The sequence below is a fragment of the Poecilia latipinna genome, unplaced genomic scaffold, assembly GCF_001443285.1.
Source record: "Poecilia latipinna isolate Pla-1442-1.1 unplaced genomic scaffold, P_latipinna-1.0 Scaffold663, whole genome shotgun sequence".
In the NCBI taxonomy this organism is placed as follows: domain Eukaryota; kingdom Metazoa; phylum Chordata; class Actinopteri; order Cyprinodontiformes; family Poeciliidae; genus Poecilia; species Poecilia latipinna.
This window is the reverse complement of record NW_015113279.1, coordinates 298,765-315,063: the sequence shown is the minus strand read 5'-3', so window position 1 is coordinate 315,063 and position 16,299 is coordinate 298,765. Positions and strand designations below refer to the sequence as shown.

General features: G+C 39.7%; 1 protein-coding gene across 9 annotated transcripts in view; it reads right to left on the bottom strand.

Annotated features, from left to right (window-relative positions):
* Window positions 1–16,299, bottom strand: part of evlb (Enah/Vasp-like b) — a 39,891-nt gene that overhangs the window by 8,763 nt on the left and 14,829 nt on the right. For 7 of the 9 annotated variants that reach the window (XM_015044136.1, XM_015044131.1, XM_015044132.1 and 4 more), the window contains exons 2-3: window positions 4,681–4,849; window positions 4,146–4,323 (exon numbers count right to left, since the gene is read on the bottom strand). In XM_015044136.1, the coding sequence (XP_014899622.1) occupies window positions 4,146–4,323; window positions 4,681–4,849 (347 nt within the window). Of the gene's footprint in view, window positions 1–4,145; window positions 4,324–4,680; window positions 4,850–7,886; window positions 8,070–13,492; window positions 13,591–16,299 lie in introns of those variants that run through there. The other 2 variants (XM_015044137.1, XM_015044140.1) reach the window with 2 other exon arrangements.

The following is a 16,299-nucleotide window of genomic DNA, read 5'->3' as shown; positions in this document are numbered from 1 at the left end:
TGAGTTGTATCAAAAAGGAGTTGTATCAAAAAGGAGTTTTATCATGCTGGTCGTGGACCCACTGACACCAGGTGAGTCCCACTGCACCAAGACTCAGCTCTTCTCCTCAGCTCTGCATGTTAAGTGCAGCAGTGGGCCAAACTGTTTATTTTTAGATACACATATTCAGTTAAAGGTTAAAGACTTACTATTAAAACACACACAGGAAATGAGTTTCTAACCTTTACTGACATGTTCATCATTTTGACGCCCTGCCTGATGTACTCTGCTCTAGTCTCTTTGGTATCTCTCTCAAAACTATGAAAAAATGAGGCTGTATGCTGATGACATTACTTGATACAACGTTTAGCACTGGGATATTTTAATCTGCCTCCGTTGGTCCCTTTGTCAGCATTTTGATCGAATGCCTGCACATCCTTTGTTACATTTTGAAGGATGTAGCTTTCTTCCTACCTTTACAGACTTCTAAAACCAACATGGCTGCTTGTGTTTAGCTACAGCTTATTAATAACTGTATTTAAAAAATATTGACTTGTTTGTATCCCATTTTCACAAACTGTACCGTTTTGTGAACATGTGGGAAGTGTTTCCAAGAACAAAATCCCAAAAATCCAAAGAAATGATGTTGCCTGTATTGCTAATACTAATTATCCTGCTCCCAGAGCACATCAGTATTTTAAACAGGAAATTATAATCTAATTAAACTGGGTTTGATGTTATTCTCTGATCCATTTAAGCAGAACTTGTCACCAGCTTTGTCCCAATAGTTTTCTGTTCCCTGCTGCTGTTTTAACCTGGAAGTTCTCGTACTTTTCTCCACCAGACTTCCTTTAATCTTTGTTGAACCAAACATAATTTTCGCAATTTATCTGAGAAATTCATCTTTTTGGCTGTTGAAGCTTACCAGCTCTTTATCGTTTTTCTTTTTGTCTTTGTATTCACTTTGCAAATCATTGATAGTAATAATTACTTCTTGCAAGTTTGAGAACCGTAGTTTAACAGATTTAGTTCAGGTCTGAAAATGTTTCTTTTACTCAGTGTCAGTCATGAGAGGCTCAATAAGAAATCGGAGGACTTCAAATTACTACTTTCTAATTAAGTAACTGTAACATTTATCCAAATGTTTTGGCAAATGTCAACTTGGGTCTATTGGCATTTTCCGGTAAATAATTTCTGCTTTGGCTCTTCACAAACCAATGTTGTTGTTTTTTCTCCACACAAACACAAGGAAACTCAAAAACACAAATCAAGCACAGTTTTAACCACAGACAGAAACACAGCAGACACTTTTTTTTTTTTTTTTACCTACATGACATGCTGAAGAAGAGGAACCGGCCGTAGCAGAGACAGAGACACTGACAGACACACTCTCCTCTGACCATCTCTTGCCTTAAGCTGCCTTTACTCCTCCTCATCATCATCGTCGTCCCCATCCATCACCTCCCTCCCCATGTTTCTTCCTCTCCTCACCTGCCCTCCTGTCTACTCCACTGAGTCAACGGTATCGTCTGTCATCTTCATGTAAATGACACCGGCAGCGGCAGCGACAGCAGCAGCCGCGTAGCGAGCAACTCTGGTTAATGTTTCAAAAGGTCGAATTTTCTCTCTGCTGCACAGCGAAGGCGCACAGAGACCCGGCCTCTCTGAAAGATATCGGCTTCATGGGTGCTGTGGTGGCGCGGGGGCAAAACACAACCCATGTATTGAGGCCTTGGTCCTCGTGGCGGTGGTCACAGGTTCGATTCCCGGCCTGGTGACATTTGCCGCATGTCTTCTTCCCCCTCTTTCATTACCCTCTTTCCTGCCGAACTACTTTCAAATAAAGGCCACTAGAGCCAACAAAACCATTTAAAAAAAAAAAAAAGATATCGGCTTCATCTCACTCATCAGCAAACTACTGCATAATAATGTTAAGAGTGCATCATTTTTTTTTTTGTTTGCAAAATGAAATTCAACCAGCTTAGAGTCAGAAATATAATGTATCAACATCACGATTCTATGCATGCTTGACAAACTCGGTAATATTTCACAGTGGTACAATAAAATGCACATCTTTGCAGATTTGAATGTTAAAAATGCATTAAATAAATTAACATAAGCGTACAGAAAATATTGAGAACTGAGAAGTGATGGAAGATTGTTTTATGTCTTTCATCCACAAACAAAAAAAAAACTTTTACAGCTATATTTAGCACACAATACTTTTGTTGTAAGTAATTTTAGAAAAGTCTTAGTCATAACTACCAGTATAATTTTTCTTATATTCTACCAGTCAAATAATTCTTTCAAATTGATTTGTAGTCAAATGAATTACATCCATGAAATACACCCAATTTAACTTATATGCTATATTGTAAAGCCCTGACACATTCTCAAAATTTGAAATTGCTTGCTCCATGAAGCGAACTGGTTACTGGATATTTTGTACGGAAGTGACCAGGTCCTTACTGATTTTATTGAATTATAAATCAGAAATGTAGCCTTTAAGTTCCTGGAAAGTACAGGTTTCAATATATTCTGCCATCTTGGGTTTTTTTTTTCTAAGTTTGAGCTAATTGTTCTATAACATGAAAGAAGAGATCCTAGTTATTTATACAGATAAGCTTAAAAAGGACTAGCTGTAATTTAATTCAGATAATTTACATTTTTGTGGTATCTTATTTGAATAAAATAAAATGAAGATCTCTGTGTGGGTTTATTAAACTCCTTAAGTAAATCCATCACAAACTCAGTGAAGACCCAAGGTCACGCTTGAACCCACCTCACCACCAGAGGGCGCAGTAGACACACCTGTTTAAACAGCAAAGAAACATCTTTTTTCTATAACTCTCCTATTATAGCATTCATGCTAGGTCAATGAGTTTGTGTCTTTTTATTTTTTTTTATTTTTATTTTTTGCTTCCAGTGCAAAAATGTGGCTATAAAAATCAAACGTACTCATATTGTGCTTTCTGTATAGTGTGTAATTTCTATCGGTGGCTGCTGCCACTCAACCCTCTTTGCGCCGCCGCCCCACGTCATTAGGCAGATGAAAAGGTCCGCTCTCTAGCACGGGACCCAGGGGAGATCTTCTCAATGACTCATTCAAATTAAGAGGCTGCAGGGGGACGACGGGGGACACACACTGCTGCTACTGCTGCTGGGGAAATGAGTGGCAAGCTGTGAAAGTCACTCTGTCTCCGTCTCGTTCTACTTGCCTCTCTCTCTCTTTGTGACTAACTCAGGCATGAATAGATAGTTACTGCAGGACAAACTGCACATCTCACACGCTCATGCTATGCTAACGAAGTGTTTTAAAAATAGGACTTAACTCCAGCTCCAATGAATCCCTGGTGACTCCCAGTGTAACCAAAGCTTGAATTAATGTTATCAATTGCACTCTGTTCTGTTATGTCAATAAGAAAAAAACCCATTAGCCAGAGTTTGTTAGACTTAGAGAGCACTGTTGCCTAACTTAGCTGCATTTTGACAGCTACTATCACTCTTGAACAGGTTGCTCTGAACTGCTTGGATCAGCATTTATGGCCCATTTGCTGAGGATGCTGTGTCATGATGCAGGCAGCAGTTAGGAGATGGTCTAGGAGTTTCACTGATTTATGCTTAAGGTCTCAGGATATTGCTGATAGCAAATAAAAGAGACTTCAGCTGTTAAAGAGATGCAATAGACTGAAGAACTTGTGTGAACATGAAGGATAAAAGTAGAGCCATGTGCACAAATCAGCATGAATCAGATTTTAAAATATAACTTTTTAGTATTTGTGTGTCTCCATGACGACGTATGTAATCTTGCAACGACCAAAGCCACATAACTGCAGCATTTTAAGACTAAAAACTATAGCTATACTTCATGCTAGCAAGGAAATAATGGGCTATGCTTTTCTATGTAGGACAGAATAGTTTTTCCCAATTTAGGGGAATAAAGTTACTGTAGGCAGTTTTAAAATGTATGTTTTTATCAGAAAACCAAAACTTCAATGTGGCCCAATAATCAATAAGAGTCTAATATTTCCTAACTTTGTTTTGTCCAGACTACATATTCCTAGAAAAAAACATCCTCCATCCAGAATGAAAAGTTCATCTGGGCACCAGCAGCGAACCTATCCGAGTGCAAAGTGCATGTGTGGTGCAGAGAGGGGAGACCACACCTCCATCCTGAGCGCTGAGTACGTTGAGGGCGAAGAGCATGGCGTTGGAGAAGGTGGTGGCCTCCTCCTTGCTGGCAAAATTGAGGCCGTAGACCTGCCTGGCGTCCCTCCATTGGTGAAAGGTTGGGGTGGCTTGGTTGTACTTGAGGCCTTTCACTATGGAGTAGTTGATAACTACCTGCAGGGAAAAGAAGAAGAGAGGAGTGGGGAGTTAAAAACCCATCATGTAAACAAACAGGCCTGTACAAGTTTCTAAAATAATTTCAATCTAAGATCAAGAGTCCAGAGCCAAAAAGTCTGACTCGTAAACCTAATGGACTAAAATAAAGATGGTGGACTCCACCACTGCAGAAAAGATACAACAATGTGGATCCATCTTCACAAACGCATGTAAATATGCGTTTACGTGTCTACAATGCAAACTGTAGACACGTAAACGCACAGCAATTCAGAGGACTCGCTCGGTGTGAGTCTAGGATGGTCTAAATGTGTTGCGTTCCTCCCGTAGCGTCGAAAACGTCACTCCCCAGGCTACCTGCTGGTCTTGCAGCTTGACGCCCACCACTCTGAAGGTGTTGCTGGCAGTGTTGTGGTAGATGTTGATGCGGCTGAAGCCTTGCTGGCCCGGCTTGATGGGGACCCACTTCTTGCTGGTGTCGTCGTAGACCATGACAGAGGCCCGCGCCTGGCAGATACTCTGCTCACTGGCAAGGACAAAAGGACGGAGAGAGGAACGAAAGGCTTAGGAATATTTAAGTGCTTCAGAGTCTCCTTATTAATATGCATGAGGCCGAATCTAATTTGGGAAGATTCAGAGTTCTCAAGGTCTATTTTGGCCAAGTGTCGTCGTAAGTTGTAGCATATCTGCCATGAGTGTAGTGATGCAAAGGGCAACACTTCCTAGTGTTATTTGTGAGCAAATAAAACAGCATCCAATGCTACTAACAGAGATTTAACATTTTTAAATATTTCAATTTTGAAATTAAAGGGGTGTCCTAATCTCTTCCTGACCAAAAACTGCATTTTTCTGAAAAAAAGTTTACTTTTAAAAAGTTGGCCGTAACCTTCCAAGCATTGTTGAAGCCAATATTAAATATCCACACGTATCAAACATGTTGGGAAAATTAACAGGCTCTTGAAAGGTGACCTAATTATTTCACAACACTGCGGGTGTAAAGAAAAAAAAAGAAAAAAGAAAAACACTGATTCTCTCAGTGCCGTTTCTTTTCTTCCAGACATAACATCTGCTAAGCAGACATATCAGGGGGATCGGGTCAAACACAGTCACTGCATTAAAAACTCTTATTTTGACTGTAGGATTTAGTCTCATCTCCACTGCCGAGAGCAGATTTAAAGTCTGTTACGGTTAAAGCTACCAAAATAAATAAATAAATAAAAAATAGCTGAAACCCATAGTTTACTATTAGAGAGGGAGGACAAAAGCAAAAGTTCTTACAGCCTGTGGTAAAGCTGTATGGAATAAATGTGCCAATAGACTAGCAATAACCACACTTATTTACTTATATTACTATCGCTATATTGGTATCTTTTTCATATCTCTGTGTTTCCATCATGAAAACCATTTTATTGAAAACTATAAAATAGGTTTGAAGCTACCTAAATGATCCAAAGTTTAGATCACGACTGCATTTTGGTTCTAAAACCAGAAAAAAATGTTTAAAAAATACAATAAAAGTGGCAGCTTACAGCTTACTTTCTCCATAAAATGTGAATACGTCAAAAACAGTTCTTATAAATATATGAAACCGGTTAAATATCTGTTAAATATCTGAGCCTGTTTCATTGGATTACTTGCAATACTTCAAGCAATGATTGAAAGTTTCTGCCACTCTTAGGTCAGACAGGTTTGGCTTTAGTAATTTGAAATTAAAGTGTTGGACCACTTTCAGTACTCCTATAGTCAGAGTCTTCTTTTTTAAAACACATATCTCCCAATGAATCTGTAATGAAGTTTGTTCAATCAAATAGTGAATGCAGTGAAATTTAAGGTCTGGTTTTTAAACGTTTAAATGTAAAAAAAAAAAAAGAAAAGAAAAAAAAGGCTAGTTTTCACCAATTTTGTACATCTTTACTGGGGTTGCTAATCAATCTGGAAGTTGCTTTATGACTAAAATGAAAGCACAAGCTTTAAATTGAGAATAAATTACTTGGTTTTCATCTGTAAATAACAAGGAAAGCAGCTGAAAAACACACAGAACCAGAATCAAGCGCAGTTCAACGTCTCCTCGTCAGTGCACTCGAGATCGGCTCCAGCAGGGCAATGATGTGTTTAATTTATTTTGGTTAAGTCGCCGAGTCCATTCATTTTTTAAACAGCGTTCGAGGCAGCTGGCTCTAAAAAAAAAAAAAAAAAAGTAGGCCCTGCAGGCCCGGAAGCATGAATAAATGAGGTTCTTGTGCTAAAAGAGACTGGAGGTGAAGAAAAATAGAGACGAAGCAAAACAAGAGAGTTTGATTCTGACTGACAGCTGCAAACACGAACAGGAACGCTTCGTATATCTCTATAGGAGTACAACGTTCGGCAAGCTGATGTGCAGAGCATGAATAATGCATTAAATACTTATGAATTTACCATGACGGCGCACATTTGCGCACTCGCACATGCATGTGAACTCAAGGCACAGCGAGTTTAAACCGCATCATCCGAGATCAGTCCGCTGCCAAACGGTGCAACAGTAAAATCGAGCCTACTGGGACAGAATCCTTTCCTCCAGTCCGATATATTCAATAAATTAAAAAAATAAAAATCTCCTTTGCATAACAACAGTTTTGAGAGAGCGTGTTATTTTCCGGTCTGGATTAAAACGTAATCTGCTTCCTCTGAGAGTCTGAACGCCATAACCTTGAGGGCAGAGACGATGATGACACCCACAGGCCACACACACAAAACGATGAAAACAGAAAGCAGCTCCACCAGGGAATACATTCACAGTCTCTAATGCTCGAATCGCTTTCAGATGATCCAGATATAGTAAATGCTCTCCAAAGGGAAAAGTTGATAATCGATCTCCAACGTGCAGCGTCGATCGATCTCTAATATGAGGAAGGAATTTCAGCGTTCTCCGCCAAATTCACTAGCGAGATTGTGAAATTGACCCGCATTCTTTAAACATTTGATTGTTTCAAGACAACAGAAGAAGTTTTTTTAATAGCAATTGCGTACTTATGATTATGTGAAAGTTTAGGCAATGCTGTGTAGATCTTACATATAAAAAGACATAAGAAATACAGCTAATTTCATCATAATGTTGATTTACTTCTGAAAGGCACTCAGAGATTTTTGCGCGTTTTCTTCCACTCAAAATGAATCCATTAAATACTGGAGCTGCGAGTCTGTGTTTCCACAAAGTATTTAATGAGTAAATAAAATCAACATTTGAATCTGAACTCGTTTTAATGAACCGACAGATTTTTTTAAAAGCATGAAGCAAGTCAACTCGCTTCTCCAGAAGTCTGGAGTTTGGTTAATGAGGGCTTGTGATGATAAATATATGAATTATTCATTCGGATTCCTGAATTTTAAACGATTCCTCAAATTCACACATCATTTTCAGGCAGAAGCAGAAAGATTACTATACATGCACGCACAATAGGTCAAGTGAGCTTCTGTTTTCCTCGTTTCAAAAGATTCCAGGTGTTTTGTCAAAACCTTTTTACTTCTTTATATAAATTCTTCCTGCTTATGGCAAAACATGTTGGTAAAAATATATATTTTTTCACCCTCAGTCTCTGATTATGCCACCTGGTCCCACTCTAACCCGTCATGTCAACGCATTAGCTTCTTCCCTGTTTCTTATTTCTGGTGCTTCCTGCCTGGTTGCAGTAAAAATGTCCTCTTCCGGCATCATCTCCTGATTTGAAACAAGCAGCGCAGCCATGAGCTTTAAGACTAACAGGGATGTTCTGTTGATTCACAGAAATCACAGGAATGAAAAATAAAGACGTAATTAAAACCTGCATGCATTAAAAAAAAAAAAAAGAAGACCCTGAGGCAGGAGATATAAGTAGCACTTTGATCTTCTCTTCTGTGGATGATTAGGCGGAATTTGAAGTTCCCACAATATCTGGTTGGTAATGGTCTGACTGGAGGCTGATTCTTCTTTCACGTCTGCTTAATTTAGAGACATTGACTGAAATTGCACTCGTCTGTGAGTTGTTTTGAAGCCGAGAGCAGTTCTGTTACATTTTTTTTACTATGTAGTCTCGGCTCATACAACTACGGCAACTTGCAAAAGTATTTATACCTTCAAAAATGACAAGATATGGGAGTTTGTATGATAGTAATGCGACTGTAAAGGCCTATAAATTTGTCAGTCATGTTTCTTGCAGTAATCTGTGCTGGTAGGAGGCTCGGCCATCCACTGGAGGACTTGCAGCAGATTTTACAGCGCGCTGCCCTGCAGACATCACGGCATCAAAGCCACTCTGTTGTGGCTCCACTCTCCGAGGGACGTGCTGCTCAAGGCAAGCGGCGCGCAGACAACAAAGACAAATTGGACTAAAATAGCAGCACACACCGCTGTATGCTAATTTCTGTTCTCGGCCAAGTTGAGATGCATATCTACGCACTCCGGTTCTGGTGCATTAGGACTGGCAAGGCATTGAAAAGCTGGTAAGTGTCGTTAGCTTAGCTGCGAGTTGAAACAAACTTCCAGACTAAGATAAAAATAGAGACTTAATAATGATTCAAGAAGTAATAATGAGAATCCAAGTATGAAGCAGGTTGACACCTGAAAGGACTTTCAACAGGCAGAACAAGGCAAATCTACGTACAGTTTTAAAATTAGCAACTTTATTTGAGTCTAGAAACCCCAGAAATGTGCCACCTGCAAATTAAGATAAAAAATAAGATTCAAATTTAAGATGAAAACAAAGCAAATTTTAATAAAAGACAAAGATTTTTCTGATGTGGTTGCTTTTTTTTTTAATGTCATCCAAAATGATTGACTGTTTGCCTTATGTTGTAGCCGTTAGCTAAGCTAAAGAAATCAGTGTTGTGTTTCTTTAGATGAGAGAGGAAACACAAAACTAAACAAAATTAAAAACATGGCGAGAAAAAAAAAAGAGTAAATACATCCTTCAACAAAACCTAAAATCTGAGTCACTGGCTCGAACAAACCCACTGAGTCATTGTCCACAAAACAGAGCAACAGTTCGTTAGAAGTGACACAACCTTTACAAATACAAAAACCTTGAGGCCGAGATATTCATAGCCATCATGAACTGCAAAAACTCAGAGGTGAAGCATCGGATCTCCAAGTCTATCCGTTCTAAAAACAGATAGTTGTTTTATGTGTTAACTGCAGATATGAAGCCTTGAGTTGAGCGAAGCTGTTGGAGCGAGCAGCCCGGTGAGTCACTGCAGCACGCTGCTGGGGTTAATGAGTCTTCCACGGCTCAAAACAAGCTTATGCTGCATGGTTATGCGGAGGCCTGTGCAGTTGTGGGATTCATAGACTTTGACCCATTTCACACAAACAGAAAACCAAAGAGATCCCCGTCTCAAACAAAATGGACTTTCAAAGAGATTATTTCACTCCTATATACAAGCATTGAAAGCACTGTGCAAATATATTGAAGGGTAAAATGAAAGTTCAGTCACCCAGATCAGTTTCCTCTCATTCTCAATTCATTGGGTTTAATATGACACCCTTTAAGAGCTTCAAATGTTTTCACTTTCCATAGAGACTGTGTTTCTGGAAGGTTTTGAACATCCTCCCGGAAGGGCATTTCTGAGGTCAAACACTGATGTTGGACATGTCCCATAGTGTCTGCTTTACTTCATTCCAAAGGAATCTCCTGCTGAACTTCACTTCAGTGAACATTCAAGAGCTTAATGCTGAAGTCAGATTCAACATATTTGGAGAAGTTGGGATGTCAATATAGAGACGCCCAAGTAGCCATTGTTTGCAGAACTTCTTACAGACATTGCTTTAAGTTTTATTTTCCATCAGCAAACACCACTTTTAATTTGTTCAATTACAGGCACTACTACGTTTAACATGTGTTTTAGATGCACTCTTACAAGTGTGCCTTGTAAAATGAATAGGTTTCTACCACAGCTTACCAGTGTCGATGCGAGGAGCAGCCATATTGAAACACAAAGTCGGGCCTTACACATCGTAACTTGGGGCAGTCAGAGTTTGATCCAATTTCCGAGTGAGAGGTGTGAAGTTGGAATTTCCAAGTTCCGACTACAAATGGAACGCACCGTAAATACTGGAGAGCGGCAGCAATGACGAAGCAAATAAATAACCACAAAATGGGCTGAACAGAAACTCAAAGGATCTAAAACCACGGGGGGGAAGTCTGACAAATGTTTTAAGAGAGATAAATACAAAAATAAAAGAATACAGGAAACTAAATACAAAGGAGCAAACATATACGACCTAAAAGGGAATGCTAATGACATAGCAAGACCACCAGTATAGCAATAATAATGGACACAAGCATAATGGAAACAGACACTAACACTCTCGATTTGTGAAATTTACCATCACTTTATATGGCCTACCACATCAAGGCTGAGTTGCTTTTATTCACACTTAGTTGCAACAATCCTAACAACTGACTGGAATATGCAGTAGAGAGAGAAGCTCAAGACTGAACTTATTGCACAACTACGTTGAAACTCACTGAGGTTTGAAAGTGATCCACTCAATTTAATTTATTTATATAATGCCAATAACTTGGATGATTGAGAGAATATCCCAGGCAATATAGTGTAAATTCTTTTATCAATAGCCTTGCCGGTGCATTTTTATTCACTACAGTTAGCCTCTATACATCTAAACGCATTAAAGTTTTTCTTTTTTCCAGAATTTGTGGATGAGGAGAAAAAGCCAGATCACAGAGGGGCCCTTTGTGCTGTCCCCCCAACCCCCGGCCGACTGCTTACAGGGAAACAGCGAAATCTCCAGAGTGAGCGGACAGAACAATCGGCACCATAAATTGTTTGTCTCTTTATCTCAGTCCCTCACAGAATGTTCTCTGTTTTTGCAGACGGCAGGACAATGATGAAGAACCCTCTGCGCTGGGAAGCGGCCAGAAAAGTTGCGCAGTGAAACTTCTTCTGCATGCCAGCAAGTATGTATGCGTGTGTGTGTGTGTGTGTATTTCTGCGTTTGTGAAGAGCCGACTGCATAAAACATCAAAGCTGCATAAAGCAGGAAGAAGAGCAGCTGACAGCTTAAAGATTTATAAGTGTGCAAAGGCAACAAGACAGAAACCTCAGCTAACTAAACCTGCAGAAAGTGGGATAAATTGTGTCTGCAGTCCTAAACTTTGGGGCAAGTTGGTAACATTTAAAAACGCCTTGATTAACTTCTGAACCGAACGTGAATTTACATGAAAGTTTTTGCAGTTGATGCAAAAGTAGAGCTCACATTACAGGCCAACAGAAGGTGCATAATTGGTAACTTTTAGCTGCACCTCTTCTGGCTTAAGTTTCTACCAGCATTTCTTTTCAAAACAGCTCACACTCAGAGTGTATGGAGAGAATCTGTCAGTACCAAACATTACACACAGATAGACTTTATTTACTAACTGTGTGACTTCTGATGGCAATTAATTGCTCTAGATTTTCAAGTGAGGGGGAATACAGATGTATGCCATATTTTGTACATTTTATATGTTAGTATTTTTGAAAATTGTGCATTATTTTCCTTCCACGGTTTATTCCCGATCTGGTAAAAAAAAAATAAATAAATAAAATCACTGACATTGTTTGAACTAAAAGGCAACAATACCCCAAAACAGCTTCTCAGCCTCTGTGAAACGCATACACAAGCTGATAAATTGGTGCAGCATAACAGCTTGTGTTTACATGTTCCTGTCCTGTGGGACAAAACCATCCCGTTGTTCATGAGGCCAAACTTAAAGAATGTAAACCATCACGCAAAATGGTGGCCTGTAACATAAGCAGTCTGCCTGCTGTGTTGTATTTCTGATGTTTAGGTGGTGGTGCTGATCTGTGGGAATGAGAGCAACACAGAAAACTCCAGAGAGACAGGGGAGAAAAAAAAATAAAAAATAAAAAATGTGCCAGTGCTGACAGCCTGACTTTTACACAGCCAGTCTGCTCTAGTGCAAACAGTTATAAAACAAACCAAATGGGTCAACTTGCAGAGAAGAAGTCTAAAAATAAACTGGCCCCAGCTGAACCAGGTTCCAGGTCTGCAAATCATGCTGCGTAATTTTCAGAGCTACGACAGGAAAACTCCTGAAACGTGGACAGACTGAAAGAGCGTGACGAAGCAACGTTCATTAATGTTGGATACGATCCCACAGATTATAACAGTGTTTTGAACTGACTCTTTAAGGTTTGCACGGTTTGGACCACTTTAGAGGACACAGATGTGTCTTTTGGAGTGTCAAGTCCATGTTTTAAAAATTGTACATTGCACATTAATTAACATTTATATATAAATACATGTTATTATTTCTATCTGTAGATTTTTCTGTCTTGTTATGAGTCAGTTTGTAACCATTTTGTCTATATAATATAATTTATTTGTTGGCTCTTTAGCATAGTATGTTGGCAGATGGTAGTATAACATGGTTTTAATTACAAATGTTGATAATTATTGAGTCAGTAAGTAATATTTTTCATTAAATTGAGAAAAGGGGTAGGATTTGTGTTCACTTCTTCTTACTCCTTCTCAAACAGAAATGTAGTGGTAAACAAATTATTTTAGCCCTGCTTATGTATGAAAGTTTCTCTGTCCTATTGATTGCTTTTTTCTTGTTGTTAAAAAGCTGTTTGAAATAAATAAATCAAAATTATTATAGGCAAGCGGCTAATTTCCGTCTAGTCTAGCAGGCTACCTGCTAACGGGATGTTAGCAGGTTACGGGCTAACCGTTTACATCCGGACTAACCGGATGTAACCGGCTAACTCTCTAAATAAGATTTTTTTAAAGCCTCATTATGCTATAAAAAATATTCAAAAAGGAGAAAAGAGTGTAAACAGTTGGTTGCAATTTGTAGTCTCTAATGGTTCGATAATTTTGACTTTAAGTATGTAAGTTGAATAGAGGTGGTATTAGCAGTGCTAAAAATAGAGTTGTAAACAGTTCAGCTATGCTGAGGTAAACAGAAGTAGGAAAAGTAGTTTATGCCCCTAAACCACTGGAACAAACAAATCTACTGCATAGTTTCCGCATGCTAAACAGATCCATGTGTTTTGTTTTTGGTAAAATAACAGACATCAGTATTTCCACGGTGCACTGCATGTCAGGCTGAATACGAAAACTCCTTTAACATCAACTTGTGTATTTTTAAAGCCCGGTCCGAACCTTATGATCCAGCGGAGGAGAAACACTCACATTCACGCAGCGTCACATGCTCCCAGTTTCTCCTGCAGCCAGCCTGGTGGAACCGCGCTACGGCATGCTAATCTGTTGGTATGACAACTCGAGTGGGATATTAGCTTGGCCTAGAAAATATGGCTATGCAGAAAAGATGAATGAGCAGCGAGACATGAATAAAAGACAGCCTCAGACAGCATACAGCCTAATTATAGACTCCGCTGTGTTTCTCACAACACTGCACATCGTCCTGTCTCAATAAATAACTGTTTCTGCATCTTTGCGTGGCTGTGCTGGATGTGTTGCGTTTCTCCTCTCCGGGTTTTGCTAATTCCCTTAGAGGTTATCTGGGATAGCCAAAAAGGTACAAGAGCCCATTTCGGCGCCATAAAACAGATCTGAATTTATAGTTTAATTCCAGCTGAAAGCTCGTGAAGAGTGTGCATCTAGACTGGGTGGGTTTTACTGCTGCTGCGCTTGATTGCATCAGGCATTTGGGAGAGTTCTTACCTCATAGAGCTAACGCTTAGCGTCCAAAGAGCAGTAGCAAATTATTTCAAGTAAATGTTTTTTTTTTTTTTTATCCTACATGTGGCATATATTCTGCACATTTGGAATCATGCAGGATGATTCCAGGAGGCTGAACACTAACACAGAGGAAACAAGTATTAGTGGTGTTCTACTACATGTGAAAACAATTTACTGTACATCTGGAGTAGGATAGCAAGACAGACACTTTTTCTTCCAAATAATAATAAAAAGGTATGGATACATTCTTCCAAAATCTTGTGATTGCATGGTCTGATGAAAGTTAGCCTTTTTCTGACCCTAGACCTATGCAAACCCTGCATGATCCTCTCTGCATATCTACTTGTGGTCCTATGACCAAACCAAGCCAAGTAGTGATAGACGAGCATTTGGGCAGACTGAATAATGGCAGTGTAGAAGCTGACCAGCAGCTCCTGTGGCAGGTTGTACTTCTTGAATTGCAGCAGGAAGTACAGTGTCTATGTGTCAGGACCATCTCAGGTTCCCAGGAAGTGATCCACAGTGTTGCTGAGGATGGTGAGGGGAGGTGGCGTTGAGTTAGTTCTCTGGAAGTCCATTGTCAACATCACCAAGATGGACCAAATATAAAAATCTGACCAAAATGTTATTCAGAAAAGTATTAATTAAACGGTGTATTGGCTTAAGCATTGATATTACTACATAGCACGGTTTTTAAATTATGTATCATGGTCTGAGCTGTTTACATCACACAAACTTGGGCTTTTATTGTTAAACTGATTTATTTTTATAGTTCTAGTTTTTTTTTCCACGTTCACAAAGGGAACCAAGCTTCTTTGTTAAATAAGGTTCCACTGAAGACAGAACCAGGAAGTCTGCTGACGGTTTCACAACAATGGAGGCCTGCTGTGAGTATAAATGCTTCAATAGGAAGACGTCCTCGGGGCGTCGTGAGGTGTGGCGGAGGAGCGGTCTGCCCCCATTCTCTCTTTGCCCAATTCCTGTCTAGTAACTCTGAATGAAGGCTTCTAGTACAATGTGTTCTAGAGTTTATTTATGTCCAATACGTTTAGGGTATCACAAGTTGACTTACAGTAGTCCAGCTGGAGAATTTATTTACTTAAGACTAACAAGAGCAAAGGCAAATGTTGCAATACTGTATGAACTTAAATGCACCAATCTTCTCAGAAACTCTACTTTCAAATGTTAAAGCAAAGTAATTTCTCTTCAAAAATGCTAAATAACACAATACACTTTCATGGAAATTTGAACGCCACTTTTTGTTGTACCCAGACATTCCTCTGGTTTGTTGTCTGTGGCGATTTTGTTCTTATCTGAATTAAATTTCAACAGGACGTTTTATACCATGTCCAGACCCCTCAGGCCATCCTCGTCAGTCCAACCGAAGCAGTGACGTCTTGCTACAAATGCATCACAGAAAAAGAAAAAAAAAATCAAACCTGCCCTGGCGAGGGTGCAAAGAATGGTTGATTTTAGTTCCTTATATGGAAGCCCTTTAGGTCCAAATCTGCTGTCTGATTTGGACCTAACGATCAAGTCCAGAACGATCAGTCGATTGGTCCCAAATCAAGCCACGCATGGGTTAATGAACCAAATGAACGAGCCGACGGATGGAGAATTTTTATTAGTTGAAGCAGAGAGGATAAAATGAATGCACGTGAGTTTTGAAAAGCGAAGAAAACGTCCCAACCATGGACATAGCGGGAGCAGTAAACTTGGATTGTTTTTAAGAAAGAACATGAGGAACAAATGTAGAGTGGAAGCAAATAAAGCTGGGAGACACCCTGAGGCCTCGCTCCTCTCTGGGAGGCCATTTAACTGCTACTTTTTACTGCGGAGCCTCTCACACACACACACACGCACACACACGCAATGCAGACAGTTCCTATATGGTCTGTATTACACCTAAGCATTTTCTGACAATTAGATTTAGTGTTTTTCTTCAAGGAGCAAACACACAGTCCTTGAAGGAGGGGTTTCCGACCCGTCCTGCTCTGAGAAGTGCCCCAGTGTTGGACGTGCCGGCCTTCCTGCTGGTGCTACAAACCATCGGTCAGCGCATCGAATGACCCAGAATGTTTCACAGATTCCCAGCTGTGCTCTCTTTATGTTTGACATACATTCACGGCAGCCTTCATCTCTAATCTGTCAGACCACGGCGCAGTGAGGGGTGAGGAATGATAATGTGGAAATTTCGGTCTCCTCTGGGAATCCTAAAAACCCAAAAGCCCCAGCTCTCATCCTAAAACATAATCCTCAAGCAGTAACTCGCATTGTATCGGCTCTTGAGTTTAAGT